Below are 22393 nucleotides of genomic sequence, written 5' to 3' on the forward strand. Positions count from 1 at the left end.
GAGAAGATTGGCTAGTTCTATATAGTTATTGTTACATTGGTGCTACCGGCAGAATCGGACCAAATCATGTGAGGTTCAACAGAAACTCCATCCGCCCAGACATCAGCGGGAATGGACCGGCAGTCAGACCTCTGGCTCCCTGCTGTGAGCCAACACCAACACCCGATGCAGGGAAGAACCAGAACGGGGCACACGGTCAGACCCAGCTGCAGTGAAATGAGAGGTTTTCAAAAAGGGACTCTGGGGCTCCACCTTCTCTTGGCTCTTAATTTATTATTTCACTATTTTAACTGTCTGTAAATGGCCACTATAATGTTTCTTTTTTATTTCGTCTTTTGATAATTTATGTAAAGCGCTTTGAACTACCCTGTTGGTGAAATGTGCCATAAATCAACTTGCCATACTCCTATTGTCCACAGGGACCGCCAAAAACAACATTCCTTGTGGTAGCTTTAATCTAATTCCAAAACCAAATCTCCAACTGAAACTTTAAGCCAGGGGTGCCCACACACTTTTTCAAAATGATCTACCTACATTCAAAATGCTAAATATCCATTTTTTTTAATATATATATATACTGATTATACTTTATATTTACAAGGCAGAATGAGCACAGGGAAACAGCGGCAGGATCTCGTGGTCGGGGACAGAAGGCTGAGTGAGTTACCGGGGCAGAGGCAAGGCGGGGTAGTCCAGAACAGACAGGGTCGGTAACGGGGAATCAGTCCTAGGGGGTACGCGGGAAAGTCTTGCATGGAAGCGGAGAACGATCTGGCAGTGATTGTGTGTGTGAGGCAGGGGTTTATATAGTGGATGTAGCAGAGTGAGCAGGTGAGAGTAATGAGCTGATGAGGTGAGTGTGACTGGCAGGTGCACTGAATGAACTGATGAGGTGAGTGAGAGGTGGGAAAAAACAGGATAGTAGTGGCAGAGCTGTGACACATTACCTTACTCTGATGACTTGCACTGAATGGAATCAGCCAGGGTTGCATAGCCTGTACAGTAGCTGCCGGTAGCCCGCCTCAAGCAGACTTCCAAATGATTATTAACGGTATTTGGACTTAATTATATATTTTTTTATGTGGGAAAAGTCTGACTCACATAAATAAGTAGAGCCGAATAATGCCCTGGACTTCAGCTGAATGTCAGCCTGTAGTGTCAAAATGTCATCCTCTTGCGAGTGAATCAGCCTCAATATCTTCCCAAAATGGTAGCACATAAATGTAGCGACTGGCTTGACTAAAGCAAAGTCTTGAAAGTATTTGTCAAACTCTGACAGACACTTGTCCGTCTGCTCTGTGTAGCGCGCACTGTCAAGTTGCGAACACGCCTTCAGTTGCGTCTCCAGCTCTGATGCAAGGTTTTGGAAGTTCCCCAAATCATGGCGTTGCATTTTTCGTTTGAAAGCAGAAATAAATTGGAAGGCTAACTGAGGAGCTTTGCAGGAGTTTTGCAGTAGCTCGTGCGGTTGACCGTGCATGTGTGGTGACCCGTGTGTTAGAAAAGACGTAATCTCAGACTGGCTGCCGTGTACGTCAATCAAGTGGCACATTGTTTTTTTGAATGGCATGCGATCTACCCACACTACCTTTGCGATCGACGTATTGGGCACCCCTGCTTTAAGCAATAAAGTTATACAAAGCATAAAATATTCAAATTCACTGTGTAGAATTTCTGCCTGGCATCCCACAGTAATAATAGAAAACAACCACTGTGACAGACAATAATGCATGTCATTACACCACTTTGTTTTCTACAAACAGCATGTATGCCATCACAACCATTTGGTGCAAGTGCCTTTATTAATATATATTCATTTTTAAAAAAGGCCTAATTATGGCTTCCATGTTTCATAATTATTCAGACACATAATTATAGGAACTTAATCTCTTAATATGAGATGCTACGTTGTATCTTGTTGTCAAGATAGAGAAGTAATAATTATGAGAAAACTCCACATATTTACTTTTTAATCAATTGTTTTTGGTAAATGCTAAGGAAGCTGCTATAACTACAGAGTTAGCCTGGTTCAGAACAGCTGAATCACAGAAGATATCCTGTTTGTTACTCTAATGATCTCTTGTCTATATGTTTAAGAATTAGTTTTCTGTTTAAATTGCTTCCATTATATGGATCATATTGTTTATCCTGCTGTCATATCATTTCCACACAAGTTTCTGATTTACTGATTTACAAGCTGTTTACTGTAAACATGAATATGCACACGCATGTGAGCTGTACTTATGTAAAAACGAATTATCTCTGTGAGAGTGTATACAATGTGTCGATTGCGTGACCGTTGGTTCAAGTGAAAGGACATGAAGAAGAATGATGGAACAAACAGGACTGCCCCTTAAACAAATCTTTTTCCTCCGTCCAAAACTCATTTAGGACTCCATTGGGACTAACTGACTTTGCTAAGAGCTGATTGGCTGTTGAAACAGGCGACTTACATTCTAAAACCAACCACTGGCTGAGTCGCAGGCGGCGCCGTCAGCCTGCTTAAGTCGAGCTGAGATGGGCCAGTTCACACTGGGCTTAGGTGAGGCTTGTTCCTGTGTGTCATAGAACACACTGGAACAAACAAGCAGCCATGTCCAGGTCACCAGTGTAGTTATTTCAGAACAAACATTTAATACTCTGCCACGTTCTCGTTGTAGAAGATTGCATGTCTCCAGGCCACATGACCACATATCAAGCCCATCTATGTGCCCCATTGGCTGACATGTGGGTAGAAGTTGGTAGTCAATTATATTTAAAATGTCTTATCAGCTCCATACCTATCCTATTAAAATGTTCTTTGTAATGTGTTTTTATGAGGGCTCTTTCCAGGTGAATGACTAACTCGGGTTGGACAGTCACATACTTTTAATTTCACGTATTAATAAGTAGAGACTGCATATAAGAGGTGGACGTAGTCACGGTGGCTTGGCCCATTTTGAAGCCTCGGGTTTTGACATGTTGGCGGTCGCCATCTTGGTTTTTGGAACTAGAAATGACCGAGAGAGTGGAGCTGAGTACGAGACATTTGTAGGCGACCAAAATGTTACAAATTAACTTTAATGAACTTGTGAAAGGGTTCAAGTTCTAAGATGAAAACACTGATAACTGCCAGAACTATCAATTACAGTAGCCCCGCCCTAAAGCATCCCCTGCTTTATGGTCTGTTTGACTCTAAATGGACCATCATTTACTAAATGAACATCATGCTGTATTGAAGAAGACTTGAAACTAGAGATTGAGACCATAAACTCATGTTTACAATGTTTACTGAGGTAATAAATCAAGAGAGAAGTAGAGTCATTTTCTCATAGACTTCTATACAACCAGAGGTCAGAGGTCACAGATGCCTCATATTCAAAACCAAAGTTACTAAAACAGCATGTCCTATTCACTCTCTGCGTTTCCCTCCTGCCCTGGGACTGTGATTACGTGTGCAGTAACATCTTGTGTGTGTGTGTGTACATGCACTAAATCCAAAACCATTTTTTGTATCATCTCCATGCCTCTCTTCTGCATCGCACATCTGCACACATCTGTACATGGTGTCCCTCTCTCTCTCTCCCTCTCTTTCACACACACACACACATTTGCGTGCTGTCTCTTGTGCCGTGAGCAGCAGCAGAGGGAGGCCAGGCTCAGGTGAAGAGCGCTGTTGAATTGGAGCTCGGTGGCAGCAGTGCATTATTCTCAGGAGCTCAGCAACAGCTCTGACTCGTGTTCAGAGAGCCAACGGTAAACAGTGAAGTGGTTTCAGAGGGATGAAATGACTCTGGATTACACAATCACTTCTGGTTTCGCTATTGTAATCACGTGATACGTTACCTCAAAAATTCAAAAATGAGTAAAACACTTCTGGAGAGCTTCTTTGCAAAGAGGGAAAAGGCCGCTAAGGAGACAGAAGAAGAGCCGACAACTACCAAGAAAATGAAAGCTTAGTTTAACAGACAATATCAGGAGTCTAATTAAATATCAGGAGTAATTCTGACGCGCCAAACCCGCTCTGCAGAATATGTGGCGACAGAGGAAGATCAGCTGCTGGAGATTGTAAATGACGGGCCTTAAAGTATGTTTGAGACAACAAAACACAAACTCTGCTGGTGTTTTGGATTAAAATCCAGGCTGAATATCCTGAGATCGCCACTAAAGCACTGAAACCCTGCTTCCATTTCACACATCTAATCTTTGTGAAGCGGGATGTTCTGCAGTGACAGCAATCAAAACTAACCGCAGTAGACTGGACATGAGGAACACACCTCGGGTGTCATTGTCTCCCTTTAACCCCAGATGGGACCGTCTCGTTGTAGAGAAACAAGCTCAGGGCTCCACTGATTCAGCGTTATTGTGAGTTGTATTTAGTTAAGCATTTTTTATTTGTTTTCATGCCGATCGTATCATTTTAATTCGTTGTGTATCCGCCACACCTTGAATGCCGGTCCGTGAAAATATTGTCTAACATGAAACCGGTCAAAAAAGGCTGTGGACCTCTGGTCTAAGGGATCCATTTGGCCGTCTCTGTTGGTCAGGTGACACTCATTTCTCTTGACCTAAGACTAAAATAAACTTGTTTGATGACACAAGATTGACACTAATCGAAATAGTGACATAAAATCCCAGTGCAAGCAGAACGAAGTAACGAGAATACATCTTCATACCAGGGTTAGGGTTAGGAGTCAAAAGCTACTGCAGTGAGAACAGCTCCAATGACTCACGAGTGAGGCGAAAAACTGCATTACTATACAGTTATAGCAATATTTATGTAATTTGGGTGGTGCTTTAGGTTCCCATCCTTGCACGTGGGAGCGAAGCTGGAGAGTACGGTCAATACAAGAAGAGCTGGTATCTAAAGGGGGGCTACATCTGTCGTTTGGACGTGGTTTGGTTACAAAAAGTCTGACAGACCAGAGAAAAATCTTGTGCAAAGTTTGCACACACTCAGCGGTACAATGTACTAGTGGTGTAACGGACCTCCGTGATCCGTACAGATACAGGTGTGATTAATTCCACAGTTTATCATTAACCATCACAGTGTGAAATAAAGTTTTCCTCCAATATTCAGTCAAATATGTTTTTCTAGTCTCTGATCTCTGTTAATGTTACACTGTGAACAACCAATCCATGTTTGAATCATAGGCCGTATATAAGAAGGTTTGGATTGAAAGGTTGGTGGCAGCACTGATAATGGCCAACAAACGAAGGTTCAGTAATATTATGATTGGGAATTATCAGCTGTTTACACTAGCTCTCAGCACATTATAATACATCATTGACAGATAGATAGAGACTTTATTTCAGACTCAGGGTCCAGAGAGACAAACACATAAAATCACACACACACAAACAATAAAAGTACATCGGCCTAGCAACGCCTTACGAAGACACAGCTGTACTAATGTCGCCACAGCTGGGACTGGTAGCATGTGCTACTAAACCTGATGGTTAAAACAACTATGATCTCACTTTCAGAGTCATTGAGTCGACAAATGACATTGAAACTACTAATGACAAGATTTGTTTAATCCATAAAAATACAATCTTTTAATTCCTTATCATTTGAATTGTTTTTATGAAGAATATAGATGACAATAACAAAGTAAAAAGATAACACAGATTTACACTGACTTCAGAGCATTTGAAATGAAAAAATAAAAAATCTGGATCCTTGTAGACCAGCTGCGATGATCAAAAAACAATATGGATCAATAATTAGTATCATCGGCAAAAAAATTCTATTTGCACCCTTTTTTCTTTTGTGCTGATCCGATCCGTGATCCGATCCCAGACTCTGATCCGTGATCCGATCCGATCTGTGAGTTTCGTGACTTTTATGATCCGTTGCACCTCTATAAAGTACCAGCACTGTGGGGTGACTGGGGCTTAGTGGAGAGCAGGGTCGTCCTTCAATCAAAGGATCAGCGATTCGATCCCCGGCTCTGCTGGTCGCATGTCGATGTGTCCTTGGGCCAAAATTGCTCCAGTAGCTGTGAATGTGATAGAATCTGATGGGCAGGTGTCACTTAGCCCCTGCCCATCAGTGTATGAATGGGTGTGAATGGGTGGATGATGACAAGTGAAAGCGCTTTGAGTGGTCGGAAATACTAGAAAAGCGCTATACAAGTACAGTCCATTTACCATTACCATTCCAGTCCACCAGTCCACTGCCAGATCGTTCTCCGCTTCCATGCAAGACTTTCCCGCGTACCCCCTAGGACTGATTCCCCGTTACCGACCCTGTCTGTTCTGGACTACCCCGCCTTGCCTCTGCCCCGGTAACTCACTCAGCCTTCTGTCCCCGACCACGAGATCCTGCCGCTGTTTCCCTGTGCTCATTCTGCCTGTTGTGTGTCCAGAAGAGAATAAAGCTTCGATTGAAATGATCCCTTGTGTCTGTCGTACTGCTCCTGGGTCCTTACCTCACCCGTCACAGTGAGGTTATGAATGCTTTGTACTGTACACCTGACATGCAGTTGATTCAGTGTTCAGTGTGTGTCTGAATTGTTATGGGTCTTAGTGTCAACCTGTCCTGTCAAATGCATCAGACGGTCTAGATAAAAACATTTGAATAAATAAATATAGGCAGAGTCTAGGCAATTCATTGTTAATTTTTTACTAAATTTCTTAATAAAATGAAAAGTATTGAATTCACGCAGGAGTATGCTAAAATGTGTTTTTTTCATATACTATTTAATTATTGAATAACCAGAAGATATACCTTTCCCATATTGTTACTGAGATATGTAATTATCTATATCTGAATAGAAGATTTTGTCCAGATCCCCATGCTCCATTTGAAAAGTATAAGTCATGTAAAATCGCACAACTTGTGGCACTTTCAAACTCTTAGTTATGTATTTTTATAATATTTATTCAGCATAGTTCTATAAGACAAAGGCACAGTGATACAGTAGCTAAATTAAAACATGAGCTTAAAATGATTGAGTGAGTCAGTGGACAGAAGCGCGTGAAGGTCACCACACTATCTACAGATATGATCCTTTCCTTTTCTTCAAGCATGCGGTCCGTTTGTTACACCGACCAAACACACATTCATTCAGCAGCGAGAAAGGAAAAGCGTGAAAAGGATCGTCTTCATTCTCTTCGCCTTTGTTCCCACTGCCACACAACCTCGTTCCTTTACAAGCGTTCCACCTCCGCAAGTGTGTTTAATGAAGCAGGCTCACAGTCGTGCTGTCAGAGCGGCGCAGTGTGCTGTAAATGACGACACCTCAGTCCAGCTACACATTGTCTCGCATTGCTTCCTGCTGTTTTCAATTACTGCTCGTCAGGTTGAAATTGACTGCTCGAGTGACTAAAGGTCTGTGTTCTGTACGTGGGCAACATAATGTATTTTTTGTCTTGTATGTATAAGAGGACTCCAGCATGTTGTGGGCTTAGATGGTGTTGCGTAGTGCCAGTAACTCTGCACACACACGATTAATTATGGTATATGTATAATATACAATTGTGTACTATCAGAAAGAGTGGAGCCGGTGAGGGTTTAGATTACACACATAAACAGTGTAAACGACATTTCTCGCAAGCGCATGAGAGATGTTCTTCGGCCCAGCTGGCTACCTTCTGGTTAGCCCGATGCTAACTGCAATGACTCAATCGTGTGGCTCTTCTAGACTTTACAAATGTTATTACACCGAATTAAATCAAACTCTTGATAGTGAAACAAGTAATTTCATGCTCAAAATAATGTATCCACCATTTTGTGGCTGCAACAGAAGCAGCACAGCAGGCCTGTTCGTAGTGTTTCTATAGGTAGAGGGAAACGGATTCAAAAAATAAATCGACAGTGATACCAACACAACATAGGGAAATACATATATCATCCACACATGAGACATTGAAGAAGCATTCTATTGATTTTACTCTGCTGTATAAATATGGAGTCCCAGGTCAGCCTGGGTCAGCATCTGATTCCTTGCTGCCCACGTCGGCTGCCTCGCTGATTAAATGCCAGCATTACCATGTAACCTTTTAGCTGGGATGTAGCACACACACTCACACACACTTTGGGTAATCGTGATGCCATTTCTTTACAAACCAAACTATCAATGAATTAATGGAGGAAATAAGATTATTCCATAATAAAAATGATTAGTAATTAGTTAATATAAATCAAGCTCATTATGTTAATTAATAAAATTATATGAATAATAGCAACTTGAATAATACAAATCTATATAGTATATAATAGTAAAACAGTCACAGGGGACATCTTTCAACGTTTATTACTTGAAGTACATTTTACTAATTATACTTACACACTTTTACTGAAGTTACATTTTTTAACAGATGTATTTTAAAAGTGTGGTATTGGCACTTTTACCGACATAAAGGATCTCAATACTTCTTTCACCACCTGGTTGCTGCAGCATGTTTCTGTGCACTTGCTGTGGAAACAAATCTCCCTCTGAGACAATAAATGTGAATCTAACAGAAGGCCAGAGGCCAGCTGGAGACAGTAATGTGTGCTGTGTGGTTTTGCTCCTTTGGTGTCTTTTCCCCTTTTTTAATTTAAGACTAATTAAAAGACAATTCCCCTAACAATTATAGTTTTTTTATTTGGAAAATATCAATGTACAAATCATTTAACAAGCAGGCTACATATTTCTGGCTCAGCGGTTTGAAATGACAAACATCAAAATGATAGCAACTGAACCTAATTAATGTTAATTCCCTGAACCTGTAATATTATGTGTTTGATCTCTTCGATCAGTAACAAGCTATAAATACAACTTCAACATATTATCATCTTACAAAATTGTTGTTGCGAATTATCCAGGAGACACAGAGCAACATTAGCTTTTATTTGAGTTCTTCTGGACACTTGATGAATATTGAACCGGAAAGCTTTACAGAGCTTTTATTTGGAGGAGCAGCGGCTCTCCTTTATTTTTTAAATAAATAAAATAAATTTGTGTTTGGTAGATTATTTCTCTGTTGTAACGATGCTTCTTGGCAATAAATCTTATACCGTTGGAAAGCCTGTTTAGTTCCCTTTTAGACGGGGCCCCATTTGTAAGGAACATTCATTTGTGGGATGAGCAGCAGAGCTGAGTATGTGGGTTGCACCCATGAAAAATGTGCCGAATCTTCTCGGCCAATGCGAACAGCTTATTCTGCTGATGACTCTTGTTTGGTGTTGTTTGGTGGATTGGATGATTGAAGTCTATCAGTAACAAGGAAGAAACCAGACATATTGGCAATTTTACAAATTTTTTTTTCCACGAACTAGCAAGTCGGGCAGTACTGAGGTTAGTTGCCCAGCTACTGTAGCCGGCTCTGGTGCTAATTGTGGCCCGAGGCTGCAGACACTTAAAGAGACAGATTATAGAGGAACAGCCCATCTGATCTCTTCTTCTTCCCCCTTCATCCCTTGCTTTGCTTTCCTTTTTCCTTATTTACTGCTTCTTTTAAAAGTAATTTCTGTCCATTCCCTTTTCCTTCACACTGCTGCAGACATAAATAGCCGTTATGAAGTCACCTTTATTTGTATCTGTTCAACACTGATGTAACCTCTCTTCGTGCTTCCCCCTCGATTTCTTTCATTTCTTCACTCTTTTTCCCGCTGACGAATGTCTGATGTGTTAGGTAATACCACCCACTCACTTGTAAGCACTTGTGGAAGAAAATAAATGCAACCACGTGCTGCCGGTTGTGTGTGTGTGTGTGTGTGTGTGTGAGTGTGTGTGCGTAGTTGCATGGCTTCTAATGCACTAAACTGTTAACCACTAGCAGGCGTAAGGTTACAGGGTCGAGTATATTAAACTTACATCATATTTTTCAATGCTGCGTACATGTACGGTACATGGTGTGCCGACTGTCTTAAGCTGCTCAGTTCAGGGAATAAATACACAGTTTGCATTAAACACTGAACCCAAATGACAGAATGGCACTTTGTCAGGGCTGAGCCTCAGTGCTGGGCTTACCTCCCAACGCATTAAACGGCCATCTTTAGAACAGACACAGCAAGACGTGTGTGTGTGTGTGTGTGAGACCAATACTGTCAAGTCAGCTGTTAGCAGAGGAGATATTGAGGATTATTTGTGTGAGTCTCTCCTCGGCTCAGCGGGCCAAATGATTGTGATATTGTTCAAAGGTTTGGCTGATTATTTTTGATGATTCTGATAATTCTCTACAGGAGAAAGGTGATGTTGTGATTATTGGTAATAAACTGCTACAGCACCATGTGGCTTAAACGAGGCTTAAACACCGTGAGCCAATTTCTTCAATGGCTAAAACATCCACTTGCACTCAATGTCAGATTGATTCGATGTTGAAGGTCAAAGGTCACTGTGACCACACAAAACACAATTTTTTTAATCATAACTCAAGAATTGATATGTTAATTGTGAGAATTTGACACAAATGTCTCAACAGGATAAAATGATGAGGTGATGACATGTTGGACTGACATGGATGACTTGACTGGTTGGCGTCGGCCTTCAGCTGTGAGGCAGTAGTTCTAGTCTGTGTGTTTCGTGCCTTTCAGAACTAAGCAGGCTGTGTCTATTCAAGAGTGCTCAAATGCACTGTTGAGACAGTATAAAAGAGCCATTGATCTTAATATAGTCTCTCTGGATTATTATGATGCGATATGTTCACTCGTTTTTCTATTTAAGCTCTGTTAATGTTGACAAAGTGAATAAAGTTGAACTGGTTTCATTTTCTACATCCCACACAGGTGTTTCTCGTTGAGGCTGGTTAGTCGTGTACAGAGTCTATGCTGCTGTGTTCCACTCACCTCGGAGATCATTAGCCATCGTTAGCAATACTAGCTGATAACGACAAACACCAGCGACATTGTGACAGATAGAAGTTGCACTGTGGTGTGTGTGTGTGTGACTGATTTAATGAGACATGAATGAGACAGACGTGCTATTAATCAGTATGTTACAAACAGCTTTCACTTCTATTGATGTACAGAGCGGCCATCTTGGATTTTGAGTTCAGGGTTTGAGACTTCAGGAGGCATTCCAGTTAAGTGACTCTGAACTTCCTGGTTGAAATGGAACCATAAGCCAACAAAACCGACAGACGATCGAAGAAGAAATAAATAGCGACGCAAATAGAGCTAGATTTATAATATATTTAAAATAAAAAAATCTTTGTCCTGTTGGCTGAATGGAAAAAGAATATCAGTTTGTTCTCACTCATCTAGTTAAACCCTTACGATCAGATTTATTTTCTCAATTTGTATATATTTTCATTTTTTATCTTTGTAGTTTAATTTATTTCAGTTTGTGTCTGTAGTTTTATATATTTTTAATCCTGATGAATCCTAGCTGTGTGCTATATTATCTACTCTACTATATTAGGCGTGTCACAAATGGCTTCATTAATGAGATCCCATGTTCTGCCAGTGATAACGGCCATGTGACAACACTACTTCTCAGACAGTGATGGGCAGTTTTAGGGGGAACAGCCCATCAGATAAAAACAAGGACACACTGCCTATCAAATATTGAGAAAAATCTCATTTGATCTCATATTTTAAAAAGGAAAACGTGAATAATGCTGAAAACAAGGCGGATTTTGATTTTGGAGGTACATGGTTTTCACGTGACAGCGGGCTGTAGTGGCTCTCTCTCTGAACACTGCATGTGTGTGTATGTGTGTTGACCTCCATCACAACAGATGCTAACCATGCTTTGTCATCGACGAAGGGAAGCCATCTGTCAGCTGCATAAAGCTGCATCTTCTTTGCTGCTCTTAAAGCACAGAGCCCTCCTCAGATCCTTTAATGATGGGAGGATTGGAAGGATTCTCTCGCTCTCTCTGTTTGTCTCTGTCGTTATTGGAGCTGCAGAGCTCTTATGTAATGCATGTGGTGTTATGTAAGTGTTGGGGGGGATGGGGGGGGGTCAACTGTTGTCCCTCCGCCCTGGAGTGACGAGCCCTCCGTCTCCGCTCAGGTCAATCCACATTGATCTCACATTGCTCGGGGATTTGACTGAGTGTGTGTGTGTTTGTGGCTAAAGCTGTGCCTCACATTTCTATCATTCTCACAAATGACCAAAATTGCAGTAGAGATTTATTACACAATATTTACAGATTTTATAACCCTTTAATACCAAACCATTTGTTTTAGTAAGTAAGTCAATGTGCAGATAGGCAAAGCTACAAGTAGCATAAGAAATGAAATTATCCCGCGAAATCACCGTCGACATGCAGATAATTTGGGTTTCAAAGACATAGTCCCTGTTGGCTATTGTGTGTTAGGTTAAAGCAAAATGATGGGCATGGCTGCACACCACTTGAGGTAAATGTCTTTTAATAATAGATAATAGATTGAACTCTCCAGGACTGTCAAGCAGATGAAGACAGAAAACCATATTCATTTGATCCCAATTCACCTTAAAAAAAACATTCACACGTGAAATGTGTCAAATGTACGTGTTTTAACAGAAAACGCTGAGTCATAGAATAAGCCAGGCTGTGAGGTCAGAGGTCAAACAAAGAAGAAAGGAAAAAAGAAAAGATTCAAGGGAATAAAGTGAGCAAAGACCTGCACACACACACACAAATACATACACACACACACACACACACACACACACACGTGTCATTCAGAAGAAGAAGAAGAAGAGGAGGACTGGGTTAGATAGGGTGATTAACCCGCTTGCAGGTGACTATCAGCAACTTATATTGAGTCACCGAGAGGCTAAGTAGGAGACTGACCTGCGGACGCGCTGGCAGTAAATGATTCACACCGATCCAGCGGCTGAGTTTTATGAGTTTATTTGTGGACAACGAACAAACTTTGGTGCTGGATAACAGTCATAAGCGTTCAAACTCGCTTTCTCTTTGTGGTGATCAGCAGCGTCAAACAACAGCAATAGTCGTGTGAATAGTGTGAATAGCTTGTAAATAGCGGTCAACCAAAAATAAGACTCCCTCTCTCACCCCCTCTCCTTCCATTCATCCCACTACTGAACAGCTGATATCCCCCATTGCTTTCCCCAACACCACGTGACTCAATTACCGGAAGTGACAAAAAAAGGTGTTCAAAACTTGTGAACTCGGTCAAGGAAAGTGATTTGAGAAAGGGTTGAACACCCAGGACTGCTCATGGCTGATATGGCGATATTTTAAGAAACAATACCAATACCAGTACCCTTAAAGAGGTTCAGGTTTTGGTATTCTGGACCTTTTGAATCCCACCGCAGCTCTACTGGACCTTCAGCATTGAGTTCGTCCCTGAAGCGACTCCACCGTCTCTACTTTCAGATACGACCTCCGGTCCGTCTTCACTCTGCTTGAAGCTTAAGATTGACTCCCCTCTCACATACTCGTACTTGACCGGGTGCACATTTTCCTGTCCCTCGTTTCTATATATTACAAAGTGGTTCAGCCTGCTGCTGTCTGTCCAGCGAGGCAGAAGTACACACTGTGGTACCACAGACCTCAGACTGTACAACACACCCTGATCCTCCACCATGAAAGATCCATTCTAGTTGTTCTTCACTGCTCTTACTCATCTCATCAATTTAGGGGTCATTGACTTCATAAAAACCACTGAGCTAAGCTAGATAATTATACCAAATTATGACAATTAAACTGCATTACTAGAATAGAACTGCTGTTTGCAAAAGATGCACCGAGACGTTTCTGTTCGGGGTTTGTTCCTGTTTATTTAACAGTTCACTGTGATCATATTCTTCTCTCTCATATAAATACAATAAACTTTATTTCTGTATAATTAAAAGGTTAAACAATTATAATTAAAATAGCATTAAAAGAGACTCAAATGTTGAAAACAATCAGTTAGAAATACAATAAAACTACAGAGAAATGAATTATTTCAATAAAATAAGCGAGAGCGAGACTACCTGAAACTACTTCAAAGCAAGAATATAAAATGGTGTTTCTTGAAGGAGTGCTTTTGAGTACATATTCATGCTTCTGAGTAAATCCAAATCTGGTGCTATGCTACAGACTGGACTGCTCTAACAGTCTGTTCCATCCTCTGGTCATCCTATATTGTGTAAAGCTGTTCAGAGAGGCTGGAGAATGCACTCAAACCAACAAAATACCAGATAATGCAGATTATACATTTTCAGAAACAGCTTTAATGCAGCAGATAACTGTAAATCATATTGATTTTTATCTTTTTTTCTTTCTCTAAATCCAGAGATTATGCAACGCTTTTCTTTCACTCCCTGTATGACGAGCATTTTTTTTTCACAGATTATTTAACAAGATTAGTGCCGTATGAGAGGGTGATGTCACCACCACCGGCCTCCATACGAGTTTGTTTAATCCTAAATCAAGATGGATGCTCATATATGACTGATTGTGCTTAACAGGAGGTAGAAGCATTTTGACATTTACATTTGAAGCACTTAGCGGAGACTTTTATCCAGAGCGGCAGAGGGCAACAGCAACGTAAATCCTGTATGACATACATGCACACATGTAAGCAAAACCACAAGAATAAGTTTGTAACATGTGCTCAACACTTAAACTCACACCACCGAACAGCACGTTGGATACAACAGGCGGCAGCTTCCGATTATGTTGAGTGAAGCCAATGAGGAAGTATCTTAACACCTGCATTCTCTCTAGTGTCCACCAGGGGGCGACTCCTCTGGTTGTATAGAAGTCTATGAGAAAATGACTCTACTTCTCTCTTGATTTATTCCCTCAGTAAACATTGTAAACGTGAGTTTATGGTCTCAATCTCTAGTTTCAAGTCTTCTTCAATACAGCATGATGTTCATTTAGTAAATGATGGTCCATTTAGAGTCAAACAGACCATAAAGCAGAGTATGCTTTAGGGGCGGGGCTACACAGTGATTTACAGGTCTCTACGAGAGACCAGATACGGCGTCTCTACGTCACTCCCCCTCAGTCCAGATATGATCACTTCTGATCTACAGTCTATGGGTACCAAAATGATGCTATGGGCTACAACTATATAATGACAGGTGGATTTCTCAGGACCAGTGACAATCTGGGGTCCGCCCTACATAGTGCTCCAGTGTTATGCTGACGTCTTACATAGACTCAATACGCAGCCATATTTCATGGATAAAAGCAGAGGCAATAAACTAGGCCACACACGCTTTGCACTCATACATCACCAAGGTTAACATTGTTCACAATAAGGCCACTCGCACAACAAAGCAACGACTGCGCTGCAACAGAATCAACACAGAACACTCTCCTCGCCTTTCTTTGACCTGACCACACATTTTGAACTTTTCACCTTATACACAGCAGGTCCATCACAATTCAGTCACAGCAAACAGAGACTAGAGGTAGAAGAATATTCTATCTTTCATATGGGGTAACATTTCAGTTTTCAATGGCAATATAAGAGGAAACACTCCACCAATATGTTTCTACATTCATATTTGTGAATAGATGTTTTGCAATTTTAATAATTAATAATGCCAAACATGTTTAGCTTTCAAAAGACACGTAGGGACAATTGCAAGTGACAAATAATATTTTTAAGTTTTTGTTCCCGACCACCCAAAATGTTGCTGTAGCTTTCAGGGGGTCAATCAAGGGGTCTCGGACCCTCCCGAGAAATAAATTTTTTAGAAAACACCACAAAGTAAGACAAAGTTATTAAATGTTAAATGAACACAGGCACAATAACTTTTTTAAATTGTCAAAATTCTGAATTAAATTATATTATTATATATATATATAATTGATAGTGTTGTTACTACTCTGTAACTAGACACCCCTACTGTATTACTGTGTGTCTGTTAGAATGACTGTTTGAATAGTAGATATCTTTGGAGCCTGTCCTTCCCTTGGTCGGTGCCGGGTTGAGGAAAAGAAAGGAATGAGAAAAGACTTTGTCACGAAGACCTGTCACACACACACACCTTTAGTAGCGTTGGCCCATGTCCATGCCTGCATCGGCCAGGCTCAGTGAGCCTCTAATCTGTGAATTGCAAACACAAAGACTCCACAGACGCTCCAAAAAGAAGAAGTCACACCAACAGACCAGCTGTTTATCGTGGTTATTTTGGCTAAAGCTTCATCTCATTGACAGGTATAGAGGCCTGCGCGTGCTTGTGTGTGTGTGGTGTAAGTGTGTATTACTGCAGACATGCAGACAATATGTATCAGATGTGAGATGACACGGAGACTGAACTTAATTGTTGTCTTCCCCCCATTGTGCTGTGTGTGTGTGTGTGTGTGTGTGTGTGTGTGTGTGTGTGTGTGTGTGTGTGTGTGTGTGTGTGTGTGTGTGTGTGTGTGTGTGTGTGTGTGTGTGTGTGTGTGTGTGTGTGTGTGTGTGTGTGTGTGTGTGTGTGTGTGTGTGTGTTGCACTACTTCTTGGCACAGGCTGTCCTTGCTGTGAAGGTTCTGTGGGAAAACTGATTCCACTGCTGGAAATGGCCCAGCAAAGAAACTGAAGTTGTTCTTTCTTTTAAAGAGGACTCTACTTTTGGCATCTGAGGGTGTTCGGCTGAAGCTCTTTTAGTAACCAGGTGTACCGGTGTAGTCAGAGCAGAATCTAAAGCACTCTAAAATGAGGTGAGAAAAGGTGAGAATGTTTGACTTATGTAAAGATTTGTGGTGCAAAATGTGATCGATTTCGATTGCATTTTGCGATTTAGGCAAAATTGGCATTCTGATCAGAATTTCCATCTGTTTTAATCCTGAGGAGATTGAAATATACTGCTGTTGCCAATCACTGGTCACTGTAGCAGGGCACACACCTGGAATCTGTCCAGTACAACCAGTCTGACCTCCTGACCACTGGGCAGCTCTGACCAAGTTAAAGGCCTTGCAGTTCAGTGGTTGTAATGACAGAAGGGTCAAGCGCTGCCAGTTTATCATGTCGGTGCACAGGATTGAACAGACGACCTTCCGGACACCTTGCTTGCTTTTAGAATGACCCTTCGTAGTATGTGGTATCAAACTGAGGACAGCTCAAATTAGGGAATTTATACTGGTTTGAAAGTGTTGTGGATTTCTCAATTTTGTGATGTTTGATGATGAATTGTCCACCCATGTACTTCGTACACGTTTGACCCCTAGAGTGTATAAAATATGGACGTAGTCTCCATGAAGTCACCCATAGGTTTCTGACCGGCCATTGCCATATTGGCAGTGACGACACAGCCTGACTCGGTGGATTGTTGGTGGAGCTGAGGGGGGCCTGGACCTTAATATCATTTAAACAGATGAGTTGTATAGAAATACCCCCCGTACAGTTGTGATGGAAGGGATATTAGCTATAGAGACCAAAAAAGTGTTTCTTTTCAAGCTGTAAACATCTATGGAGAATAACTCACCTTTGAAGCTAGCCTCAAGTGGTCTGTGACAAAGAGGGTGAGAACACACCATTTGTCCCCATATTACATTAATCTATAGATCTAACCATGCTTGTCAATTGTTTGTTTATCATACCCACCATGTGTTCCAGGGGCGAAAGGGGAAGGCACCCAACCATTGCCTCTATTTATACACTGGATGATGTCATCCGTGATGTCATTGGGCCAGACCAAGTATGGGGGGGGGGGAGTAGAGTATGTGTAGGTAATCGGTGTCACCTGCACTGAATTAGATCCTGCTGATAGGAGGCTCTATATAAAGGAGATGACTTTGACTGAACAGGGAAGAGAAGATCAGTGTGTAGCTGTGTGCACGTGATTATGTTATTTTATGATGAGTTGAGTTTATTCAGTTCTGCCAAGTTAACCGTTTGTTTTGTTTGATATATGTTTGGTTACACGTGTAGCAGTGCACTTTCTGTAAATAAAACACCTTTTGTAATTGGAACAAAGTCTCTCGTGTCTGCCTCCTACCACTTCAGAAGCCACTCCGGTCAGGCTTCACCACATGGTCATTTGAGGAACTGAAGCTTTAGGCACTTCATTTCTCAGCACTAGAGGTTGCAGCTTGGTTTGTCCAAGGCGGCAGCTTCTGGTTCTGCCGAGTGAAGCCGATGAGGAAGTGTCTTTAAGCTGCATTCTCTCTAGTGTCCATCAGGGGGCGACTCCTCTGGTTGTATGGAAGTCTATGAGAAAATGACTCTACTTCTCTCTTGATTTATTACCTCAGTAAATATTGTAAACGTGAGTTTATGGTCTCATTCTCTAGTTTCAAGTCTTCTTCAATACAGCATGATGTTCATTTAGTGTCAAACAGACCATAAAGCAGGGGATGCTTTAGGGGCGGGGATGCTTTTTCACTCCTCCTCAGTCCAAATATGGTCACTTTCCTTCACTGGTTTCAAAAAGTCATGATGGCGACAGCCAAAACACAGAACTGGAGGCTTCAACAACTACCTTCACTTCTTATATACAGTTAATGGAATTGACTCGCTTTTGGAGCCAGCTTCAAGTGGTCATTTGAGAAACTGCAGTTTTGGGCACAAGACGTTGCAGCTTGGTTTGACCATAAGAAACATAGAATAAGAGGTAAAGGTCTATTTTATTCATTTATTCCACTCTTTCACCTTTTCTTTTCTGGTTAAACTCACTTTTTTTAGTGACGTCCATCCACGTCATGTCAGATTGTCCTGTTGTCTCTCTTTTTTGTTTCCCTTCCTGCCACTCTCTTCTTTCTTCCCCCCTCCCTCTCTCTCTCTCTCTGTGCTGCTGTCACTTCCTATGAGCAGACAGGCCCGTTTTTGTGTGCGGGGGGGCCGGCTGGAGCCGGAGCCGCCTGACTCACGAGCTCTCGGGGCGGTTGGGGAGAGAGAGAATGTCACTGCACATCGGGTTGCCTCGGCGTTACAGAAAGCGTGCACACAGAGCAAAGCCAGGCAAATCCCAAATACACACACGCAGTCAAATTTGGGCTATTTTTAGCCTTGGCCGCTCGTATGCAACAGGAAATGCACATGATGGCTGTGGATGAATGCGTGTTGTGATTGGCCGCCACTGTTGGACAGTGATTGATTGGTGGTGTCACTCTGAGTGGGATCTCACTCAGGACCGCTTCACACTGAGCGTGTCGGGATTCAAACTCTTGGCCACTTCCTTTTGGTTCATCTTTTTATTTTGGGTTTATTGTGTACTCAAATGACACGAAGTCATTGCACGTGTTTTGCTTTGATGAGATTCAAATAGCGGTGAAAACATCAGTCGTTCTCAACAGATTTGTTCCTAATTGCACATGCAAGTGTTTTTTTGTTTTTCTTAAATACCCATTTACCAGCTTTCTCCTATTTAGAATTTTCTCATTACAGGCAGAATTCACAAGTTGTCCCAGACCTGTTTCATGGGTTATATATTTAAAATGATGTTTGTTTGTTTTTTTCACACAGGGGAAAACATTAGTTGGACTTAAAGTCCAAGTAAAATGAAAATTAGAATAACATAAGCTTCTGTACCGTGAGAAGTTTCCCATGAGGGATTTAAATCTAATCCTCCACATTTTATTGGACCCCTGAACAAGTGGGTGGGTTTGTGTTGCGTTCACATGGAATTAGACAGACGGACAACTCCCTCTGGAGGGAAGAACGCGCATGACAATATGCTGTTATGGTGATGGGATGAGATCTTTCTCCAGAGTGAAGGAGCGACGGGAACTCTGGGCGTAACTTTTGACAGCAATGCCGTCTACCGCTGCCCTCCCTGGTGTTACCGCATTAGAACGTAGCTTCAGTGGCGCCACACACACACACACCAATTGATTGATGCACACATCATATTTTGTTTTACAGAAAGAAAAGATGATTAGATTTTTATATCAGAATACAAAGACTCATTTTTTTGTCTTTTTTGCATACATGCACAATATGACCTAAAAAAGAAATGTTTTCATTTAATTTCAACCTTGAGATTTAAAGTTTGAATATGTTACAAAATCAACTTAAATATATAAAGAAGGCCACTCAGACAGTCCAGTCCACCGCCAAGGAGTGAAACATAATGCGTGTATCTGCCCTGTGAGTCGGTGATATTAAATTATTACATTTCATTACAGTCATTTAGCAGACGCTTTTATCCAAAGCGACTTACAATAAGTGTATTCAACATAGGTGTTCAAGAGAACTACTAGTCACCAGAAGTCATAAGTGCATCTCCCTTTTTTTAAACAAGCATCTAAGAGCATAACCCAGAGCAAACGTACAGAAACAAACTAGTACGAATACAATAAGTGCTGAGTGGAAGGCTCAGGGTAGCACTTCTTGAAGAGGTGAGTCTTCAGCCTGATGAAAGATGGGCAGTGACTCTGCTGTCCTGACGTCAGTGGGGAGTTCATACCACCATTGTGGGGCCAGGACAAAAAACACCCGTGACCGGGTCGATCGGTCGCAGGGACCTCTGAGCGACGGGGCAACCTATCGCCCCGAGGCAGCAGAGCCAAGTGGTCGGGTGGGGGTGTAGGACTTGACCATGGCCTGGAGATAGGAAGGAGCTGTTCCATTCACTGCCCTGTAGGCTAGCACCAGAGTCTGAAACTGGATGCGAGCTCTTACAGGGAGCCAGTGTAGAGAACGGAGAAGGGAAGTTGAGTGGGAGAACTTGGGGCGATTGAACACCAGACGAGCTGCAGCTTTCTGGACAAGCTCCAGAGGTCTGATGGATGACGCCGGGGCTCCAGCAAGTAGAGTTGCAGTAGACCAGGTGGGAGATGACAAGAGCCTGGATGAGCACCTGCGGCGTCTTGTCAGTGAGGAAGGGCCGAATCCTCCGGATGTTGTAGAGCAGGAATCTGCAGGAGCGTGTAACCGATGAAATGTTTGCTGAGAATGACAGTTGGTCATCCAGGATCACACCCAGGTTCCTCGCAGTCCACGTTGGTGTCACTACGGTATCAATGGTGATGGACAGGTCTCGGTGCGGGCAACCCTTCCCGGGGAGGAACAGTATCTCGGTTTTGTCCAGGTTGAGCTTGACGTGGTGTGTCGTCATCCACTTCGAGATGTCAGCCAAGCACGCAGCTATGCGTACCTCCACTTGAGTGTCACCGGGGGGAAATGACAAGACCAGCTGGGTGTCATCGGCATAACAATGGTAGAAGTCATGCGAGTGAATAACAGAACCCAGAGATGTTTTGTAGAGCGAGAAGAGAAGGGGGCCCAGGACTGAACCTTGTGGAACCCCCGTAGTCAGCATGCATGGTTCCGATACGGCCCCCCTCCATTTCACCTGGTAGGATCGACCTGTCAGGAAGGATGCAAACAGGGAGAGTGCAGAGCCTGAGACGCCCATCCCCTTGAGGGTGGAGAGGAGGATCTGGTGGTTCACCGTGTCAAACACCACAGACAGGTCCAGGAGAATCAGGACAGAGGAGAGAGAGTTAGCTCTCGCGGCGTGAAGCGACTCAGTCATTGCAAGGAGGGCTGTCTCACTTGAGTGACCCACCTTGAACCCGGACTGGTTAGGGTTCAAGAGGTTGTTCTGGTGGAGATAGGAAGACAGTTGATTAAAGACAGCTGAGAGAGTAGGATAGATGAGGTCAGTGGAACGGACAGAAATAGGATGCAAACACATGGTCGTCAATATAATTATGACACGTTTTTTGCAGTTAAGCGAGTCTTGTGAATCCAACTTAGAACCCGAGGGAACCTCACAGAAAAAAACAGAGAATTAGGAAAAGAAGAGTGAAAATGGTCGGTGTGATTGTACCATCCCAGAGACAGATGAGTTTGAGGTCTTGAAAATATATCAATTGATATGATTGCATATGTTCTTTTTTAAATGGAAAGCAGACAAAAGTTTTATATATTTTGGTACATTGGCTTTCCTGTGGGCTGTTTATTCATAATTTCCAATTGGAGTTCCGACATCACTAACCGACAGAAACAGTTCTTGGAAAAATATGAAACGGATCATGAAAACATTTTCTTTCTTGTAGGTATCTTTGAATTTCAACTATTGGCTTTGATTGAATTCACCATAGTGCCACTACTTTGTGCATTTTTTCATTGTATATTATACAGATCTTATATGTTTGTTTGTTTGGCTCATGAGACATTCCATGAGTCCCTCAGGATATCTTCCTTTCACACCTGCAGTTGATGTATCATTTTTCATATTCTTCTCCTTTCAGTGTTTAAGCATGTGTGTGTTTTATTTTCTCTGCAGCAATCCACGAGTTCCCCAGAGATTACTTCACCCTCCAGGAGCGTGCTGATGGAGCAGTGGGCCTCCACGTGCTCTGTGTGAGTGTTTCCTGCAGCCGGGTTAAAGAGCCGCTGCAGCTTTCTTTCATTTGTCTTTTATCAACAAGGTTCAAAATGTGATTAACAATGCTAAACGTTTGATTATCATACTGCAGATATCTTCTGTCAGGGCTTCATCAGTGCTGCCATGTGTCGATCTAATAATGTAGAAGCCAAGAATTATATTCTCTAGAACCTCTGAAGACGACTAAACTAAAACCGTTTCAGCTAAGTTTAGTGCAGTTGTAACTACGAAAGCCCTGAAAGGCAAGTGAGAAAAAAAATAAT

At 42.1% G+C, this 22393-nt stretch overlaps 1 protein-coding gene across 1 annotated transcript in view; it reads left to right on the forward strand.

The window, feature by feature from the left end:
* The window catches only part of slc24a3 (solute carrier family 24 member 3), a gene marked incomplete at both ends in the record, with an annotated part of 86662 nt that overhangs the window by 45132 nt on the left and 19137 nt on the right, over positions 1-22393 (forward strand). The window contains one exon of the mRNA XM_079168836.1: positions 22029-22105. Within this exon, the coding sequence (XP_079024962.1) occupies positions 22029-22105 (77 nt within the window). The remainder of the gene's footprint in view (positions 1-22028; positions 22106-22393) is intronic.

The sequence above is a fragment of the Pholis gunnellus genome (genome assembly GCF_910591455.1).
Source record: "Pholis gunnellus genome assembly, chromosome: 11".
In the NCBI taxonomy this organism is placed as follows: domain Eukaryota; kingdom Metazoa; phylum Chordata; class Actinopteri; order Perciformes; family Pholidae; genus Pholis; species Pholis gunnellus.